Here is a 22,864-nt window from a genome sequence, read left to right on the forward strand (position 1 = left end):
TGCTTCTGAAGGTTTCGTTGTCACCGAGTCTTCATCGGGAAACATTGTTACTTCTGGAAAATATAATTTACTAGAAGTAATGGTACTTGTTCCCCGAGTTTCCGCTGCTGACTTCGCGGCGGCAACTTCCCTAAGATTTTGTTCTTCTAATAATTTCATAAAACATTTATAAGCCTTTCCATCATTTTCTTTACCAACGGGTAATATTATTAGGCCAGGAATTATTAAATATTTATCTTCTGAAAAGTCTTTGATTAGTGGACTATCATCGGTAAGTAGGTTACAATCATCATCGTAATAGTTTTCATTATCCTCGAGTGGTGGCTTTCTTCTTTTAACAGTCGTTACTATTGTTGTTGACGTACCAATTGATTCATCGTTCAAATAAGTATTATCTCTCGAATATATCTTTTGTGGTATGTAAACATTTAATCTGTCTTTAGGTATAACTACATGTTTGCCACTGTTACGATCATATATTCGTCCATTAGTAATATGAAAATTTGGATTGTTTTTTAGTATGTTCTGTATGTCTATCGGGTTAACTTGTCTACCATCTTTGACAGTTACGAAGACATCCGGTGTACTGGTAACATGATCATATTTGGCTGTCTGACATCTATGTAAGATGTCAACAATCTCGCTGTTAATTACCAATAGTAGAATAAAATAAACACGTTTGTTTCCCATCACCTTTTTATTTTATTTTATTATTATTTTTTTTAAATTTTGTAAAGAAAGTATACATTTATTAAATCATTGTTTTTTGAGAAAATAGTGTTTACAGGCTTTAATGCCGGATAAAATACAAGGGTCGCCGAGAAAGTTTGCATAAGTTAGTTTACAATCGGGGCATACTTTATACATAAAAGGTAAATTACGAATAATTATTTCTTTTTTATTAGCGGCTATTAGTTTGTTGTCAATAATAGTCATCTTATCGTAGTCCTTCTCAACCATTATTTTATAGACAACTCCAAACGATTTTGTGTCATATACTATAGTACGATTGTATATTTGAGATGTAACAACTAGTACGTTGTTAATAATTTCCATTTCGCCTATAGGGTCAAACGGTACTATGATTTCGTGAAAAGCTTCAAAATGTCTTTTTAGGTTTTCCCATTTGTAAACCAATATTGTAGTCGCCAAATCACCTGGTTCTAGACTTAACTTTTCTGTCGTAACAAAGAGATAGTCTTTTGTTGCGGCCATTAATAGCATACTTTTAAAACGAGTTATTTGTTTCTCAAGTATTATAATAGGTGCGAATCCGATATTAGTTTTTATTAATTTCAGGATGCCAATCCAATTACAGCATGATAGAATTAATAAAACGCAATTTTCGTAAGAGTCGTCCTTTATTTCCGCATAAATGACGTTATCAATAGTGATGCAAATAGGTATTCTTTGAAATATGTGAGCTTGATGTGTTCCATCATAAATAATTTCAAATATAATTCCTTCCTTTGACACTGCTAAGATACCAATCTTAGTGTGAAATATTTTTAAAAAGTTGTATCCACCCGTTACCATATTTACTTTGTTTATTCTTATTTGTTCAATTGCTTTTCCAGAACTTATAAGCATAGATTCGCCGCGATCGGAGCTACTAATGTCGTATATCGGCCCAAGTAAGGAGTACTTTTTCAGTCCGTCATTAGTAGATGGTATATAATTATATATCGTACCATAGTTCGTTCCGATACTGAGGTTGTTGTCATTAACTGATAATGATGTCACCCTTCCACCTATATAATTTTTATCAACCAATTTTGTTTTGAAGTTAGCATAGTTTAAATGTTCGGTGTTAATGGGTGTTTTATTAATTATATCCGGTGTATATTCTGGTTCCGACGGAAAGATCGAATATAACCAATCAGGATGTGCTGAACAAGAATGTGTATACGCTGGTATTTGACGGGTAGTCGTCTCCGATGGGATATATAAAAGATCATATCTGTAGCATTCATTAAAACTGTATAATCTTGAATTATCAAATGATCTTAAATCCGATATAAATCGTTCATTCATTCTATAAAATATGTGATTTGTTTTGTATATTCTCTATGTAATTTGTATGCTAACAAACGCTTAGCTTTGGTATATGATGTACTTATAACCGACAAACAAATTTTCATGGAAGGTATTAGCAGTTGAATGAAATAATCTTCTGGACTTAGCTGACGTTTTTTGATTTTAAATTGAAGGTTATAAGTTTTACAAAATATGATTATACAATTATATGACCTTTTTCCAAGGAGTTGCTTTCTTTTATTATTTAATCCTGAAGCTACAGTAACTAGTTCTTCAGGTGTTAGTTTAATGTCTTGCCAAATTCCGTGTATTCTAATTCTATACGGCATTAAAATGTTCTGCTTACGACAATTAAGCAGTTATTCGATCGTTGCGTACGTCAAGAATTAATGGTTCAGTTATAGCTTCTAAGAAAAACGTATGATCCAACAGAGGTGAGTCCAAAAACGTTGGTAGTAAGTCTACTTTCTCGGTTATCAATGAATAGAACTCGTTTATAAACTGTTTTCTACCATATCTTGGTATTGGAAAATTTAATGGCAAAATGAATATAAGTCCACGTTTGGTTGCGTTAATAAGTTTGTATAAACTATCCACACAATTAAATACTTTTTCTTTGTTGAAATCAATCAAGTATTTGGAACGTACTTCAAACTGTTTGATCGGCAGATACTTGAAGATGTATAAATAACTTTCGGCAATTTGTTGGTCTTCGTTGAATTTTGATTCACTCAAACGTTTATTACACTCACGACAATGTAATAGCATAAGATTGTCGTCAACCAAAATATGACAAAAAGGACAGTAAGAATAACAGGTGTTATTCCTCGGTTTCCCGTACGGAAAATATTTCGGACACATACAGTCTATAATAAATAATACTATTTATTAATCCAACACCAAATTTATTATAATTTTAATTATTATAAGAAATACAAATATAAGGTTATATAAATTATTTGTATCGAATAAAGCTATGTTGGCAAACGATAAATCCACTAGGAAACCCATTTATAATTTGTGGCAAAAAATTCTCACAACGGGTACAACATTTTCCAGTTTGTGGTAAGCGGTTTATTAGCAAATATCCATTGGTTAGCCCTGTGATCATTAAACGGTTTTTATATTTCTGTAGAAATGTTATAAAATTTTCCATCTGAACGGTATACTTGACTGTCATGAACTGCATATCGTAAATGTATATTAGATTACAATCACATACAACCATCATTTCTCCGGCTCCGATGGCTATTTTCCTAACGTGGGACTCTGGTAATCGATAGGTTTGAAATTCCATCTTTGATTGTAACATAGCTTTAACGTCAAAGCTATAAAGCAGTTGTCCAGTTTCTGACAGTTCAACGCCTACAATCTTCATTTCCCCGATTGTGTATAAATTAAGCGGTTGGTTGTCGAATGATAACAATCTTGTCTGATATATAAGTTCATAGTTGAATGAGTGATTTTCAATATAAACTCTAATCAACGCCACGTTCTCGCCATTTTGTAAGAGTAGGATAAGTCCGTCATTTGGATAGAAGAATCGACGAGCAGATAGTATACTAAAATCTGATACTCCTGTTGCCAAATATCCAATAATTTCATAAGTGACGTCGTGAATATTGCCGTCATTGATTCGGATTAATCGCCCTCCATATGTCATCCCTAGTATGCCAAACTCGGTTTTCTGTAGTGAAACTACACGCTCTTCACCGATGTTTGTAATGTTATACGTGTTTGCATTAAAATAGTATATGTTACTATTATCAGTAATTATGTACATCCCATAGTCGTTGAGTGGAACTATACATGTGACCTCATCAGTTGTCGCTACCATTGATAAACGGAATTGATAGCCGTCGAGACTGTAAACGTATAGATATCCAGTGTTGAGTCCAATGACAATTTCTCTTGACGAGATACCAACAGCTGTAACGTACGTGTCGTATGTGTGCCAATTATCGGTCAGTAAAATTTCCGTTGGTGCCATTTTTGGATTTATTGGTGAATATTCGGTGATGACATCAGGTTTAAGTTGTTCCATCCAATGTATATCTACAGGTTTCAACTGATCAGATAGCCACCAGTTACCATCCACTGGTGCCCGCAGACCAGTATCCCAAACCTGGGGTAGGTCAGACTCGGTCTTAACTGTTATCTCGTTTTCATAACAGCCGTGAAAATTTTCAACAAATTGAACAATTGGCTCAACACCCGCATTGATATTAGTAATGGTTTCATCACAAGGTTCAGTTTTGATGCGTTTTGGTGATGACTCACCATAAATCGCATCGATATCTGTATTCGAAATAGGTGACGTTCCAGAAGATAGTTCATCAAATCCGAGTGAGTGCATCTCTTCTAATATTTTATTGTTATCGTATGTAGATAATGTAGTGAAGAAGTCGTCCATTTCTTCTTTGCTAAGCGGGGCAAAGTCTGGACTTTCATATGACGTTGAAGGTTGTGGTTCCATACTACGTAGTGATAAATGTATTATAGGCAACGCCCTAAGACATCATGCTCGGACAGGCCTATAATTTATGTTGAATACTGGCTACGCCCAAAGCCATTCGGCTCGGACTCAACGCCAGTCTCGGGTATCATTTGATCCCTCATCGTTGCTCACCAAATGTAGGGGAAGTGGGGTATTACTGACATTTAGGACTAAGCTAAACTAACTTATGTAAACCAAAACACTCGGTAATATACCACCGGCCCTTACGGTTGGGCTCTCAACCCGGTCGGTTTCGTGGTGTGTGGCTTAAGGGGCGAGCGGATCCCCTTGTTCCCCGACATAGTCGGGTAACTCCTACTATACGGGAGTAACCGTGTTCATGTTTGTAGTTGACAACGGACATGTCATCGGGTATGCAATTACCTTCAGGATAGGATACCTTATAGATGGATTACCATATACGTAGGTTGCTTTATAGGAGTTAACCCATAAGTAGGTTATCATATATGTAGGTTGCCGTATAGGTAGGTTATCTTATAGGTAGGTAAACATACAGGTAGGTTATCTTATAGATGGACTACCATATCGGCAGACAACTATAGATAGGTTACCGTGCAGTTAGATTACCTTATAGATAGGTTACCATATAAGCAGGTTACATTATAGATAGTTTACTATATGAGTAGGTTCCTTATAATCAGATTACAATATAGGTAGGTTATCTTATAGGTATGTTATCCTAAAATATTGCATACCTCAGTGTCTCTGTCATGTCGTTAGTTTAGGTTCTCTCGTAGGTTCATCTGTAGGTACTCTCGTAGGTTCACCTGTAGGTACTCTCGTAGGTTCACCTGTAGGTACTCTCGTAGGTTCACCTGTAGGTACTCTCGTAGGTTCACCTGTAGGTACTCTCGTAGGTTCACCTGTAGGTACTCTCGTAGGTTCACCTGTAGGTACTCTCGTAGGTTCACCTGTAGGTACTCTCGTAGGTTCACCTGTAGGTACTCTCGTAGGTTCACCTGTAGGTACTCTCGTAGGTTCACCTGTAGGTACTCTCGTAGGTTCACCTGTAGGTACTCTCGTAGGTTCACCTGTAGGTACTCTCGTAGGTTCACCTGTAGGTACTCTCGTAGGTTCACCTGCAGGTACTCTCGTAGGTTCACCCGTAGGTTCACCTGTAGGTTCACCTGTAGGTTCACCCGTAGGTTCACCCGTAGGTTCACCTGTAGGTTCACCCGTAGGTTCACCCGTAGGTTCACCCGTAGGTTCACCCGTAGGTTCACCCGTAGGTTCACCCGTAGGTTCACCCGTAGGTTCACCCGTAGGTTCACCCGTAGGTTCACCCGTAGGTTCACCCGTAGGTTCACCCGTAGGTTCACCCGTAGGTTCACCCGTAGGTTCACCCGTAGGTTCACCCGTAGGTTCACCCGTAGGTTCACCCGTAGGTTCCAATAAGAGTTCGGGTGTGAGATGCCCCCGTATACGGTACGGTGCCGGAGTTCTCATAATAAAAATATTTACTTACGTAATAGTTGTTTAACGTCCGCGTGGTTATGGATGTATTCTGAAGGCGTCCCTTAAGATGTCCAACGATTGGTCCGCGTCGAGAAAGTAAACACACACAAAGTAATATGCAAATACTTTTATTAATTCACTCTAAAGCAATACACGTAGTATGACTCCAAGTGGAGAACTGATTTTGGTGTTTGAGAGACACCTCTATTTATACTAAAGTGTACGTTCATAAAAAGTGTGTCACATTGAGTCAGGTTTTAATCACTATTAAAACTGGGAGTTTACTATTTAATTTTTTCTATAACATTTTAGTGCATTATTTTAACACTAAAATATTGAATAAAATTTCCTTAAAAACAAGGTGTTTACCTTTAGGTTTTCTGTATAACATTTTAGTGCTGTTATAAATTTTTAACAAATAAAAATAAGAATAATTTTTGAAATACTTTTTCGGAGTAAAACAAATAATATACCCTTACAATATATTTTAATTATGTATGTTATCCTTGACTTCAATATAAAATTATTTAATGTAGAAATATTAGTGTATATAAGCATTTGTTTATTATAGGGAAAGTTTTCAATAATTTAGCTTATGTAATAATTATGTTTTTTAATTATTTAAATAAAAACAAAACTTATTTAATAGTTAAATATTTTGCTGATTTGACCCACTATTGCAATATCTAAAGCATTAAATTTATATATTTTTTCAAATAAAATTTTAATTTTCAAAGCGTTAAATATTCAATATATTAAATGTTACACTAATTGTTAATACTGAAAACTCACTCAAACTCAATGTTATATAATAAATATTGTATTTATTAATAAAACATAATATCATTAACATTAATGCAAGTAATTCAATGAGAAGTTTACTATTTAATATTTAAGTTAATTGAAAGTAAACAAAATAAAAGAGCTTTAGATAAATATTAGTTTTATTATATTATTATTATTATTAATGATTAGTTTATATATTAAATATAATTTTTAAATATCAAAATAATATGAACTTTATATTATTTTGATATTTAAAAATTATATTTAATATTATGAACATTATTTTTCGTGTATTATTCGTATAAAGTACAGCTCTTAAGCTCACTATTGCTATGAAAATAGATTTTTGAATTTAACTTTTTTACGTATTGTATGCTAATGTTAATCAAATACATTACTAATTCACAAATAAACTCTTATTAATAAAATTATTTTTTACCCATTTATACTATTTTGTTAATAGTTTATATAGTAATTGTTTTTTATATATACAGTACCGAACAACACAATCTGGTAGAAGAAAAATAAAATATAAATTATCTAAAATTTACAAAAATCAAAATCAATAGTTTTTAAGATATTCAATATTTTCTAGTACCAGATTGTTTTGTCCGGTACTGTATATTTGCTGATATACACTGTATACAGTTTGGTTGACGTCTACTGGTATTATATACAGTATATAATAACAGAAATATATAATTAATATTGTAAATACACTTTAATTATAAAAGTTTAATCATTAAATATATAAATAATTGTTTGTTTATTTTTGTTATCTAGTTTTCAAATTTATTGGTTAAAGTTATGTTATCAATGCAAAACATAAACTCATATAAATCATTTGTTAGATATTAAATAATTATAATAAAAATTAATTGATATAATTAAATAATTTGTTTAAATAAAATTATATACAAAAATTTAACATATTATTAAAATTTGTTTTCTTAATAAAGTAAAGTAATTATAAAAATAGAACATGGTCACTTTATCTATTTATCAATTATGTTGAATATAATTTGTCTTTTATAAAATTATCTCTCTCTCTCTCAACAATAGACATACTGTATATTAAAGAAAATATTTACTTAATTATTATATGATATAAAGATAAGTTACATTTTAAGATAAATAGTTACATATCAGGCGATGGCATAAAATAATTGAAGTACACGATTGATAACATATTATGAGTTTAAAAATGAGAGACAAAATAAATTTTAAAATTAAAAAAAGAAACAATTTATTAATATAAGTAAAAAAAGTAAGGCTTTTAAAATAATTGACAAAACTATTTAAAACATAAACTATGATATTATATAAAAAGATGTCTTATGTATATCTCTAGTGATCTTACATTTACTTAACATTTGATGATTACATGTGGAGACAAAAACAGTTGATTAATGCGCTCAACAAAAAATTTTTTGGACTAATGTTTGCTTTATTTCGTTAAAATATTATTTTTATTATCAAATGCAGTCATAGCTCTCTCTCTCTCTCTCTTTCTCTCTCTTCTGTTGGTTTGTCTCTCTATATGTTTATCTATCTATTCATCTCTTACTCAAGTCATTAACAAATTAAAAACAACGGTTTTTTAAGAATATATTTTAATTTTACTTTTCTATATTTTACAAATTATAATATTTTGTGGTATATTCTATATAAATGGAAAATTTATTTAAAAAACAAAAACAACCAAAATATTTGAAGGTATATTAAATGCATGACATACAAGAAAACCCTAATACTAAATATAATATATTTTATGTTATAAACTTTAGTAAAAACAAAAAATCAATTTTTAATGTTTATCTCAAAATCTAATAAAAAGTTAGTTTTTCTTTTTATTTCGTTGAATAAATTCAAAATCTGATTTTTACACAAAACAAACACAAACTAAAATATTCACTATAAATATGTATATCAATGTGTGCTATACATTGTCTATCTATTATACAATATATTGTATCGAATATATGTTTGGAGAATATATTCGTGATGGCAAATTTATAAAATTATATTTTTTGAAAAATGTAATTTTTAAGCACATTTTACAATATGTGGACATTGATAAACAAAATTAGAGAAAAGATAAGAAAAATTCAAATATATATATATTTACATAAAATAAAATATAAATATAATGCATGAGAAATAAGTGCAATCATTGGTGTCTTACAAATCTATTTGAATTTTTGTAAAGAATTTAAATTTAAAAAAATATAAATCATATGCTTTCATCTTTTGTCAACTTTTTTTTATAAAGTATATATATAAATATATATATGTTAGGTATACTGTAAATATTATAATATTGTAAAAACTAAATATATATTTATATAAATATTGAAACATTATTTTTGTCATTTCTTTTCTTTAAGTTTAACATTTTTATGTCACTACTCTTCTCTTTAGCTTTACTTTTACAATACAAGACTGTTATGTCAAAACACTTCTTTAAACATTGAAAAATATTTTCAACACATAAGCATATATAGAAAAACTTAGAAAAATATAATATTTATATAAAAAAATCATACATTTAGGTATTTGTCGGTAATATCTAAAATGTTATGTTGAATATTGTGCTCATCATCTCTACGGAAAACCCGTTAGTCGTATAACTATTAACTCTCTTATAGTTTAGTTGATGTATGTTATGCTGCTTTAACTCTTCACTAGATATTATAGTTATATATATATAATAATATCTTTTTTATATGAAATAAGTGTACCATTTATTTTAGCGCCAGTGAAAAATATATTGATGCATAAAAAAGGTTTATGCTCATTTTAGGATATGTTTTATCATAACGATTACTAAAAATGACATTTTTTAAAAATATTATACATATATTATATATTAAAATCCATAAGTGAAATTTTATCACTAAAAAACAAATGTAAATCTTTTATTAATTTTATCACATTTTTAAAAATAAAACTATTGCTCGACATTGTATTTTTATTATGCATAAGATTATATTATAGTTATATACAGATTATATATATTTTACTTATACAGTATATATATATATATATAAGATTTAGATACTTTATTTAGATATTTTTTTTATAAATAATATATAATAAAATATTTTGCAACAGTTCTTTCTTGTCTAACAAAAAATACAAAAATAATATTAATAATAATATAGTATTAAAATGTTTTATTAAGTTCAGTATTTTTGTTACATTTACATTAAATTTTTAAAAAATAATATCATTATAAGAAAAGTTTAATAAAACTCATTTAATGTTTTAATTGTATCATTATTTAAAAATTATACAAATATAAAGATTAAAAAATCAGTGTACATAATTATTATTATTTATTATAATTAAGATTTAATGTAAATTATATTATTTTTTGCATAAATTTATATATTATTATATTATATATATATTATTATTATATTAAAAAATATTTTATATTATTTATTAATTAGTATTTGCATATTTTAATTAATCTGTAGTTAAGATGATTATAATATTAATTTATATTTAATAATTAAAAAGTATTATATGTATACCAAAAGCATATATAAAATATAACAAATATAATAATATTTATATCAATATTATTAAAAGTAATATAATTAATGATTAGGATTTTGATGCCAACATATGTATAGTTAAGAAAATACAAGAAAACTACGAATGACTATAAAGAATGGTATATAAGGACACAAACTATTTAAAGAAGTGCTGAGAAAATGTAGTAAAAGTATAGTAAAAGTATAGTAAAAGTATAGTAAAAGTATAGTAAAAGTATAGTAAAAGTGTAGTAAAAGTGTATGTGTTTTCACAAATGCTACCCAAGACTGCAATTAAGAGACAAACAATTGCAATGACTTTCATTGCAATCTCTAAGAGTTAGTACTAAATGACACACAAAGAGTGGATAAAGTAATACTAATTTCTGATGGATTCACAAAACAGTAGAGTTTTTGTATATATGGAGTGATCGACTCATTCATTGCTATGACTGACAAAAGTGTTCGTACATTAAAACACATTCAATTGATTGCATTTAGAAAACTCGTTAAATTTGTCATTCAATACACTCTGATTGTTGCCATCACTGATCAACACTAAGACATTTTGTCGGATCAACTCTTGAATTCACTGTTTCCTCTTATTTTGATAAACTTTAATGAAATCAAAATAATTTTTTAATATAATCTACATTAGAAATTATTATCTCAATGTTTGTTATACTAAAGTTACATTAAAATGTTATTTTATGATAACATATAGACTGTGTATTTAGAGATAACAGTCCTATTGTTAGTGTAATTGTCAAGTGATTCAAATGATAGTAAAGACGAGTTCAATAAATTTGAGACTCCAATGGCTTTTCATATCTTTTACTCAAATATCGACCCATCGTTTGTATTATTATTATACAATGTATTGTATTATATACAGTAAGCCCTGAACTTTATGACCACTAAACCATTTTTCTGTTTTATACAATCAAATGCAATGGATTTCAATACACAATTCCCAACAAACACTTCTTTAATATTTGTCTTACGGCGAGACCTCTTTGCCAACAGTTTTAGGTATAGATATTGTTGTGGTTGTGGCGGCTCTTCACTGAAGTAACAAATCATAGAAATTGTTGTAATTAATCCAATTAATGACTATTAATTCACTCAGAGATATCATAATATCTCTATCTTTTAGTTCTTTAACAAATCATATAATATAACTATTTGTTTTGTTTTATTTTTCTCTCTATTTATTACAGTATATTATATGCAGTTGTCTGTGTGTGTGTGTGTGTGTGTGTGTGTGTGTGTGTGTGTGTGTGTGTGTGTGTGTGTGTGTGTGTGTGAGAGAGAGAGAGAGAGAGAGAGATTATATATCCTGTATATACAAATCGATTTTATAATAAAACAATTTTAATGCAGTATTATAAAAATGTATTGTACATAAAAAAATTATTAAAATAAATTATATATACAAATATAAGTCTCACTTCTATCTCAATTTGCAATTGGATTAATGTTAGCGATTCAGTCACTTCACGAAACTATCAAATCAAGTGATGTGTAAACAAAGATTATTAAATAAGTTATATATAACTATGAATTGTATTGACTTTACAAATACTATGAAAATATCATTGAATAGATGAATGAATAACTTAGATATAACTTAATTTTGAGTTAAGTTAAGCAAAAATATAATTTATAAAGCATATGTACTGCTATACTGTATACACTAATATATCATATATTCATAAGTAAATCACATATTAAGTAAATATAATATCAAATATTAAATATAATATAAACTATAAATTCAGGTTTCACTTTCAATTTGCTTTAAGAAATTTCATAAAACAAATAAAATTTTAATTAAACTCCAAATGTTTGTCTCCAATAAATTTTATAAGCATAGTATACTGTATTTAGATTTACATATAATGAAAATATATGTGAAATTCCCGTAAGGCATAAGTTAACAAAAATTTTTAGCATTTTGTCTAATTTATGTGAAAAACTTTTGCATATTATTATTATTATTATTATTATTTATAGAAACAACTTTCGAATCAACATTATATAAAATTATTTATCTTTATTTGTATTTTTGTACTTTTATAACAAATTACAATAAAAAGTTTTGTATTAAATTAGTTTTATATAAAAAATGTGTCTAATTAAAAAAAACTATAATATTTATAAATAATTTTTATTGCATATTAATTTTTGTTGTATAATAATTATTATTTGTATTAACTTTTATGCAGCAACAGTCATATTAATGTTATTTTTGAAATATTAGATATTATATTCTTTAGAGGTTACATAATAAATAAATGAATTTAGTATAATAATATAAGAGACAATATATTTTTGTATCATATTATGAATTAAACAAATAATATTAATTGAGGTCATAATATTTGTGCATAATTTTTATAATATTTTCTCTGTTTTTAGATCACATTATATACACAAAACTGAATACAAAATTATTTGCTTTCAGATTTGGTGCTATTTTATTGACTTTTTATGTTATTTCACTGAACTCAAGCAATTGCAGTCTATTTCATATAAGTTTATAGATATTGACTACAGAAATGACAATAAATACATACATAGAGAGTGAGAGCAATAAAAATTGGAAAATAAGCAAATTATTTGTCAAATCAATAAAAAAAATTAGTATCAAAATTTTAAAATATATAGTTTTCATATTAATAAATAGTCTAAAATTATTATCACATGCACTCACACACAATGAAAATACATGCTTTAAATAAAATTCTTATAGTAAATACAAAAATCAATTTCCATAGTTTTTTACAACTCAGTCAATGATTGATAGCCCACTGTTTTATAACAATACTTTTAATCCATAAATGCCATTATATGGTAAAACATTTGATATTAATGTTAAGTAAAGAATTTTTTCAATTAACAGAGTGTTCGCAATAAAACAGTTGATATATTAATCAATAGACACTTTACAATAAATTCTCTAATTTGCCAATTATTAGACATTTTAACTAATAGTAAATAACAATATAGTTAACAATTATTAAGTTTGAAATAAAATAATTTGATTGAACTAAAAAATTCTATAACTTAAGTTTACATTTTTTATAATAATTATTTTATAATAATTATATTATTTTATAAATAGTGTTTTATAAATTAAATTTGCAACGTTTTAATCATTTTAAAAATTTTGTTGTAGAAGTTTTTATATAAAATTAACTTAAAGTAAATGTCAAATTTTTTTAATATACAAAATTTCAAATAAATAATAAGTTTTCATAAAAAGTGTAAAAATATTTTTTTACATTAATCGAAATAACTAAAAAATGGTAAAATTAAGAATATAATAAAATAATATTTAATTGGTATATTGTGAACACCATATTTATAGACATTATAATTATTTAAAAATAGATTTTTATACTAAAGAATAGGAATTGTAACTTCTAAATGCAAATGTAAATACAATACATTAGTACAAATATTTTTAAATATCATTAAATATATAATAATATATTTTTTGTAAAAAATATGTGTTGTTATATAATCTATGTTATATTAAAAGTGATATATCAATAAATAAAAGACTAAATATGAATTCAATATAATATAGAAATAAAAAATGTTTTCCACTGTTTAGCAGTTATTTATATATGTTATATAACGGTATACTGTATATATTGATAAATACTATATATGTATATCATAAAAAATCATATACTATTTTTACAATTTATGTAAATATTAAATAAAATAAATATTTTAAGTACAAATAAATATATAATAAAAAAAACTTTTAAATTATTTTTTATAATTTATAATTTTGAAATTAAGTAAGAATTAAAAATTAAGATTTTTTATATACTTCAAATTTCTTATTGTTTGAAAATTTCAAAAAATTATAATTCATTTGAAAAATTGTTCTCATAAATACAAATGTGTATTAATTTATAATATTATATTTTCATTGTTTGTTATAAATAATAACTTACATAAAATGTTAACAAATATAATCACAAATTATATTATAATAATAATTTTACAAAAATTGACACTAAAAGTATACTGATTTTAAATGTTTACAATTAAATATAATATTTAAATGATTAGTATAATAATATTAAGCTATCTAAATTATTTATTAAAATTAAATACGAAACACTATGAGTATAATATCTAATATTTTCTTTTAAATATCAGAATCTTTTTATTTAATAAAGTTCTAAATATAATACATTTTATTTATTTATTTTCAGAATTATACATTATTACACACATATACTGTATATACAATTTTTATACTATTTATATCGTTATTAGATATTAAAATATTCACTAAATAAATTGAGTATTTAGCAAATTTTAATTTTAGAAATATTTTTTTTCTATATTTATATGTTTATTACAGTTATTATAACTACTGAACCTATACTAAGAGTCGTGTATTATTAATAGACAAACTCTATAAGACTTTCATTAATTTTACTAAATATTATCTCTCATAACTCATGTCTCACAATAATACCATATTTTATGTTCAAAAAAGAAGTAATCATTTTCTTTAAACTATCTTTTTTCATATTGTCTGCTAATAGTGATAAAAGTTTGTAATTATTATTATTATTGCAAAATTTAGATATCATTTACTAAAAATTTTCTTATAATCATATAGTAATTAATTTTTATTGTAAGTTATATTTATGTAATTAATAAATATAAAAATTATATAATTTATTTTTAATTAATAAATATCAAAGTAATTATTTTAGTGCTTTAAATATTATGACTTTTAATTAAGTAAAATTGTTGTCTTTTTTAACCACATTGCTATTATAATATCTAATAAATATGTTAAATTATTAAAAAATTTTACTTTATATCAAATTAAGTATTTATATACAGTATAATTATACAGTATATTACTTTAAATTATTCAAACAAAATTTAATTCCCACTTTAACAGTAATAAAAGTCAAATTTAATCCGATTAAACTAGTATTAGTAATTTATATAGACTATGTGTGTGTATATACTAGTAAATATACTATTAATATACAATAAAATATTAATATAAGTTATATAAATTTATATACAGTATGTACTATATATATATATAATTTATAGATTGTATACGATATTATATAATGTTTACATAAACTAAAATTGATTAATTTTTTATTTTGAACGAATCTAAATAATTTTAAATTAATAAAAATAAAATATTAAATAACTTACCGAAATGTCAGTATAGTTAGTGGTCGATAGCTTTTGTGCGAATCTATCAACAAAAATAAAATATATAATAATTTCTTAATGAAATTTGTTTGAATTCATACCCGAATGAGCCATAGGTTTGCCCCAAAAGTCGTGAAAGAATATCTGATAGATAGATGTGTTTCCCAATACATCAGCGTTGGTATTGATGGCCACAATGTCGTCGTGAACAAAGTCACCGCTAAAACTGTTAACAAAACACATAAAAGACACGCAAAACAGTATTAAGTAAAGTAAACACTCTTTTCTCAATTGAAAGCATTTATTTTTATGACAATTGATATTTTTGTCATTAGTTTTGTTGTCATTTTGAAAATAGTAATTAATTTTTTCGTTTTTATGACTATTATTGCAATTAGCAAATCGTCTTATTTGGCAAAAGCTATGACCAGTGTTGATATGGGATGTCTTTCGAGACCAACTCTGACTGACCGGCAGATGATGTGCACAACACTGATCTCTATAGCCGGCACTGGGATGCGGGTTGGCTTTGGAGCTGCCTTTAAGCCAAAATCCATTAATACAACAACAATTGCGACCCATTGTTGAACATATCGACGTCTCATTCAAAAGTGTGACATTAAATCGTGTTTTAGTGTTTGCAGAGAGTAGTGGTCGACAAACAACAACTTAAACGACGACCAAAACTATTGCTATTTTTTTGTCTTCACTTTTTATGTTTCTTTGATAAACAATGAAAATGTTTTCTTTGCTTTTTTGTCGAAATTCAATATAGTTTTGTATTAAATAATACAATGGTTCAGATTTTTTCTCATTTCATTTATTCAATTGTGTTAACATTGCTTTTTGTAATAAAGTATTGAGTTTTCAAACATTTCAAACATATTTAGAAAAGTCTTCAAATATTGTAATACAGTTTATATTAAAATAAACGGTTCGACGTATTGTTGAATAAATTGATTAACCAATTTGTTATTATTATTATTATTACAATACAAAAATTTTTATGTTTTTATCATAAATTAATTGTAATATTTATATAATTATTTAATAACTTTTTTCACACAATATAATTAATATAGTATTTTTATTTTAAGAATTACTTTTTGTTTATATATATACACGAAAATACTTGATTGAGTTATAGTTTATAGAAGTTAATTGTTTGGTTTGTCAATAACTGCTACACTGTTATCATATTATACTATGAGAAGCAATGATCTAACGGAAAACTTTTAGCCAAAACTCTTAAATAGAAAAAAATTGGTGAAAAAGTGACACAAAGTTAGTGTTAATGAGATGGTATGCAATAGTGAACACTCAGAGAGACAGATAAACAGCAACTAACAGACTGAACACTATGTGTGCTCTGATATCTCAGTGCTTGTTATTGTCCGCCAAAACAACTGCAAGTTTTGTTGAGCGCCGACACCACTGAACTGGCAATCGATCGCTGGTTTTCCTATTTAATGCTCATGTCTTTCAAACAATTCAAACGTTGCTATGCATTGCATGGCATGGCATCCAATTTGGCCCAAAAACGCTTTAATCCGATACTAAATCGTTGCAAAAGAAAGTGAGACTCGTTTGGGAACAGCATATAATCGTAGAGTATATACTCTACAGTATAATAATCATATAAAATAATATTACTATTTTTCAGTTACATTTGTTAGTCAAATGTTTGTAACTTTTAAAACATCAATTTAAAAATAATATATTATAAAATTTTAGTCTATTATACAATAATATAATATTATATTATATTACATTACATATCATACATAACAGTTGGTTAATTATTATATATATAAATTTACCTAGCTCATTTATTTTTATTTATAATAAATGCTTAATTTATATTAGTTTATTAACATAATAACTAAATTACTACTTACCTTAAATTGAAGTGTAATACAGTTATATTGATTAGTCGTTGAAAAAAAGTAAAGACCAAGATTTTTGTTTAATAAATACTGTTATTTATCAAAACATAATCTATGAATCACTCAATATTTGTTTAAAGTATTTAAGTTTTACTCCGATTGTATTTAATTAAAAATTAATATTATTTTTGTTTATTAAGTATACATGTACTGTATATAGTTGTATGAATTTTTACTTTTAATTGCATTTATCTAAAGTATGCTAAATTGATGTATTTTAATAATTTATCTAAAAATAATATCTAATTTTTAATATAATTTACAATAAAGCTTAACATACAAAAAAGATAATAACTTAATCCTAAATAAAATTTTATAATTTATTGTTTCATAAAATATTTTAATTCAAATAAATAAATTTCATGTTATTGAAAGAATTTAAAGTAAAAATTTTAATTTTAGTAAATAATTAATAAACAAATTTTATTAGGTTAACAAAATTATTTGAGTTATGAAACTAGCATTTGCTTTATTATATCCAGTATAATGATGGTGTGGTTTATTAATTTATGCAATCGATACTAATTAATACTAATTTTTTAAAAGGACCTAAACATCGCCAGATGTTTATTTAAAATTAAAATTTGACTTAAATTATATGACAGTACAGTATTAATACAGTATATGATAATTTAACAATTTAAGCAAAATAATTACATTGAAATTACTTAAAATTGCATGTATTATGCTATACTGTACTGTATATTAAAAATATAAAAAGTATATATTAAGAGTCATATCTTACATAATTATCAGTATTGTAAATTGTATATAATATTAATTTTAATAATTTATTATATTACCAAATAGTATGATACAAACATTATAGTGCCAAATAAATAAAAGAAATTTGTTGTTAATACTTTTAATAGTTTTTAAAATAAAATATATGAGATATTTTGCAATTACTTAACTAATAAATGAATATTTTTTTCTTTGTGATGAATGGCATTAAGATCAGTGTTAATATATTTATGTACTCTTTATTAATATTATATATATTTTGAACAACAAATGGCAGCCAATTATGCATTTTGGAGACCAGATGTACAACACTGGGAAATTGCGAGGACAAGGATTTGCAATAAATATTGTTGAAACTCTCTCTCTCTCTCTCTCTCTCTCTCTCTCTCTCTCTCTCTCTCTCTCTCTCTTTATTCCATCTTTTTTATCGAAAGCATCTTCTCATGCATTCAGTGAACTCCCAGTGCTGTTAATCTCATGGTCTTTGGTAAACATTATACACACGACTGCATAACCAAAAGGCAGAGTCTTATATCTAAAATTAAAACAGATTATCATTTGTAATAATCTTATGGTATATGAGTTATGCAACACAAATGATACACTAATTTGTTTAGCTTTAATATTAAAGTTTGTTTCAAAATATTTATTAAATTTGTGATAACATTTGCAATTAATCTACACCTGTCCACATGTGTAACATATGTTCTTCACTAATGTTTCATCAATTTTATTATTACTATAATATTTATATTTCAAATTAAATATAATTTAGTAATAATTATAATTTTATGATTAATATATCAATAATAATAAAATTATAATTTTTGATAACAAAATATTATTTATATTAAGTTTTATTTTAAAAATGCTTAATGATAAAAGAAATAAATTATAATTAATATTTTTATATTAATACTTTATTATAACAAATAAGCTTTTGTAAAATATAGACTTATATTTACATAATAACCAAAAATTGTAAATTTAAAATAAACAAATAATGCTAAAATCTAAGTACAAAACTTGTATTATAATATTAATTGTCAATAATTATAATTTTTGTAATAAAATACTTGCGATTTTAATAAAAATGCATTTAAATTAGTAAAATAATTTTTATAATATACTATTATTTTCCATAATGTTTTTCTTTAATATTTTATACAAATATACAATAATATCATATATTGCATAAATATATTTGAAATTAAATTTTATACGGTATATAATATATAGTATATATTATATATGACAATCATTAATGTATTTATATTTACAGTATAAGTTATAACTTATACACTATTAATATGAGTAATAAATTTTAAATGATTAATAAAAATAATTGTTTTAATATTGTAAAATAAATATTGTTAATATAAATTGATTGAAAAGTCTATTTTAATTAATAAATGAAAATCTCTGTCTGTAATATACAGTCTGTATATCAGCTAAAAAGTCATTACAGTTATAAATAATATATCCAACCCTTGCATTAACTACAGTATATAATATATACACAATATATACTGTATGTCTGTATATCATTTGAGTATTTAAAATAACTGTTGACTATTATAGGGTTGTTTGTTATCACTCTTTCATTTAATACTCTTTAGGTTTAAAATTAGAGCTCAAGATTGGAAAAGACATTTAGATAAAGGAAAGACATGTCATATGATGTAAGCAAACATCCAATTAGATACTTATGGCATACAAACCCCAATGACGGACACATATTTCAATAGTTATAATTGAGACAAACCCTTACAAATAAATGTCTTAAAAATGATTTATTTAGTGAACTCATGTGCTTTGCATTAATATGATGTCATTTGCAGATATGATTTCTTATTGATTTATTTGATAAAAATAAAACTAATTTTTGGATCAAAGTCTATCTTTAAATGATTTGAGTTGATATTTATTGTCATAAACATGCGATTACTGTATATTATAATTTTGTATTATATAATGTGCAAAAACAGTTCATTATAAACTCATACATTTGTATTATATAAGCTAAATATTTAAGTTTATTGGCTTCAATTTATATAAATAATTTGTGATGTTATATAAACAAATAGCTTGAAATACTATTAACAATGCAAATGTTATGTTTTTGTACTCTTAAATTACAATTAAATTAATTTAAAAGTTGAAACCAAAGTTTTGGCTTAATTTATATGGTTTTGAAACTTAAATGCTTAAAGGATTTCTACTAATTATGTTAAGCCATATAATTATCATTAGAGTTATTGGTGTGTAATCTATATATAGTATATATTGTACATGAGTTACATAAAGCAATCAAATCCTTAGGTTATAAATGTTATCATAAATACTGTATCACCAAAATAAAAGTAAAGAGAAAATCATATAAAATTGATTAAATCATTGATGAATGAAATTGATATATAATATGATTTATTAAATGTCTATTTTCTTGATAGAAATGATTGAAACACTGGAGGTATTCAGTGATGGCTTTTGCAGTAAATGGCGATCTGAGGCAACACTGATGTGCCATAAAGTGTTTCCCATTGATACTCAATAGTGTCGTATAATATGCAAACTCTTCAATATATTAAATGCCATTCACTACACGTTTCCACAAATTGTTTATTCAGGCAAAACCTAAACTCAGGTCTCAGCTTATAATACATTAAAACACAAAAATCTATTACAAAACTTTTATTGTCTCATATATATTCATATAATATATTTTATATTATACTGTATATACACGTGAATATATTTATACAATAATTCAATTGAATAAATCACATTTTTGTTGCTAACAAATGTATGCAAAAATTTAATTGAATTTTTGTTATATAAATTTACTAATATATCACATATTACAGTCTTATATGATATATATAATATGCAAATACATAAAACAATAATATTTTCAAAGAAGAACTTTTAAAATACAATATATTTTACACAAATGTAATAAAAAACAAATGTTTTAAGTTTAGCATTTGTAACGATATTTGGTTTAAATGATACCTAAAAATGTAAGTTTGTGTTTGGTTAGTATTTTTTAAAATATAAAATTTTGTGTCAGATGTGTTAATATCTAAAAACATAAATTATTTTTAAAAATGCTAAAAATAGTATTTTTCCTGCTATTATCTGACCAGAGGTATACTATACTATCATATTTTCAACTAATGTCTGTATTACGACTATTTATGCGACAGTTTTGTTATTATTTTAAGTATTATTTATGTTAAACTAAAATAAGTTTATATAAATCATAAGTAAAAATAAAAAATAAGTATAAATAACATCAATAATACAATAATAGTAAATAGAAAGTGTGTTCAACACTATACTAGATATGACTTATAATAACTCTTTGTATTATTTTTACCATTTTTAATGCTCACAAACATCGCTACAACAAAATGTCATTTAAAATAACTGTTATTTTTATTTTTGAGTTTTTATTATTGTTCTCAATAGTAACAATATTTTATTATTTGCAACTACAATAAAACACATTAAAAAAATATTTTATCATTTATTTGTGATTCAGTGCTTAACGCGCTGACAACAAACGTGTGCCATCGGCACAAATCGACGTTTTCCTTTGGTGACAAAACAGTGCCATTGGCACAGAGCCAATTGACCAATCAAAATGAATCGAACAAAAAATTAAATATTATTGAATTTTAATTTTATCTTTAAGTTATTAAGAATTAAATTTATGTATGTCTTATAATAAGTGATGCTCACATATAGTGGTTTTTATCATCTAATGGTAAAAATAGTTGAAGATAGTGATAATTAGATCCAATTATCATCTAATGGTAAAAATGGCTGAAGATTGTGATAATTAGATCCAATTATCATCTAATGGTAAAAATGGCTGAAGATTGTGATAATTAGATCCAATTATCATCTAATGGTAAAAATGGCTGAAGATTGTGATAATTAGATCCAATTATCATCTAATGGTAAAAATGGCTGAAGATTGTGATAATTAGATCCAATTATCATCTAATGGTAAAAATGGCTGAAGATTGTGATAATTAGATCCAATTATCATCTAATGGTAAAAATGGCTGAAGATTGTGATAATTAGATCCAATTATCATCTAATGGTAAAAATGGCTGAAGACTGTGATAATTAGATCCAATTATCATCTAATGGTAAAAATGACTGAAGATAGTGATAATTAGATCCAATTATCATCTAATGGTAAAAATAACTGAAGATTGTGATAATTAGATCCAATTATCATCTAATGGTAAAAATGACTGAAAAATAAATGAAATATTTGACATATTCCTCAACTTCTTCAGTAAATATTACCATTATATGATAATATGACCTATTCCTCAACTTCTTCAGTAAATATTACCATTATATGATAATATGACCTATTCCTCAACTTCTTCAGTAAATATTACCATTATATGATAATATGACCTATTCCTCAACTTCTTCAGTAAATATTACCATTATATGATAATATGACCTATTCCTCAACTTCTTCAGTAAATATTACCATTATATGATAATATGACCTATTCCTCAACTTCTTCAGTAAATATTACCATTATATGATAATATGACCTATTCCTCAACTTCTTCAGTAAATATT

The 22,864-nt window shown here is 25.4% G+C and overlaps 1 protein-coding gene across 1 annotated transcript in view; it reads right to left on the bottom strand.

Annotated features, from left to right (window-relative positions):
• The window catches only part of LOC128959984 (protein O-mannosyl-transferase TMTC1-like), a 65,420-nt gene extending 49,072 nt beyond the window's left edge, over nucleotides 1–16,348 (bottom strand). Inside the window, exons 1-2 of the mRNA XM_054306034.1 lie at nucleotides 15,657–16,348; nucleotides 15,556–15,598 (exon numbers count right to left, since the gene is read on the bottom strand). Coding sequence (XP_054162009.1) covers nucleotides 15,556–15,598; nucleotides 15,657–16,137 — 524 coding nt within the window. The 5' untranslated portion in view covers nucleotides 16,138–16,348. The remainder of the gene's footprint in view (nucleotides 1–15,555; nucleotides 15,599–15,656) is intronic.
• Nucleotides 16,349–22,864: the final 6,516 nt, after the last annotated feature.

This window comes from Oppia nitens, unplaced genomic scaffold, assembly GCF_028296485.1.
Source record: "Oppia nitens isolate AA-2021 unplaced genomic scaffold, nextdenovo-longstitch-racon4-pilon3 scaffold4_pilon_pilon_pilon, whole genome shotgun sequence".
In the NCBI taxonomy this organism is placed as follows: domain Eukaryota; kingdom Metazoa; phylum Arthropoda; class Arachnida; order Sarcoptiformes; family Oppiidae; genus Oppia; species Oppia nitens.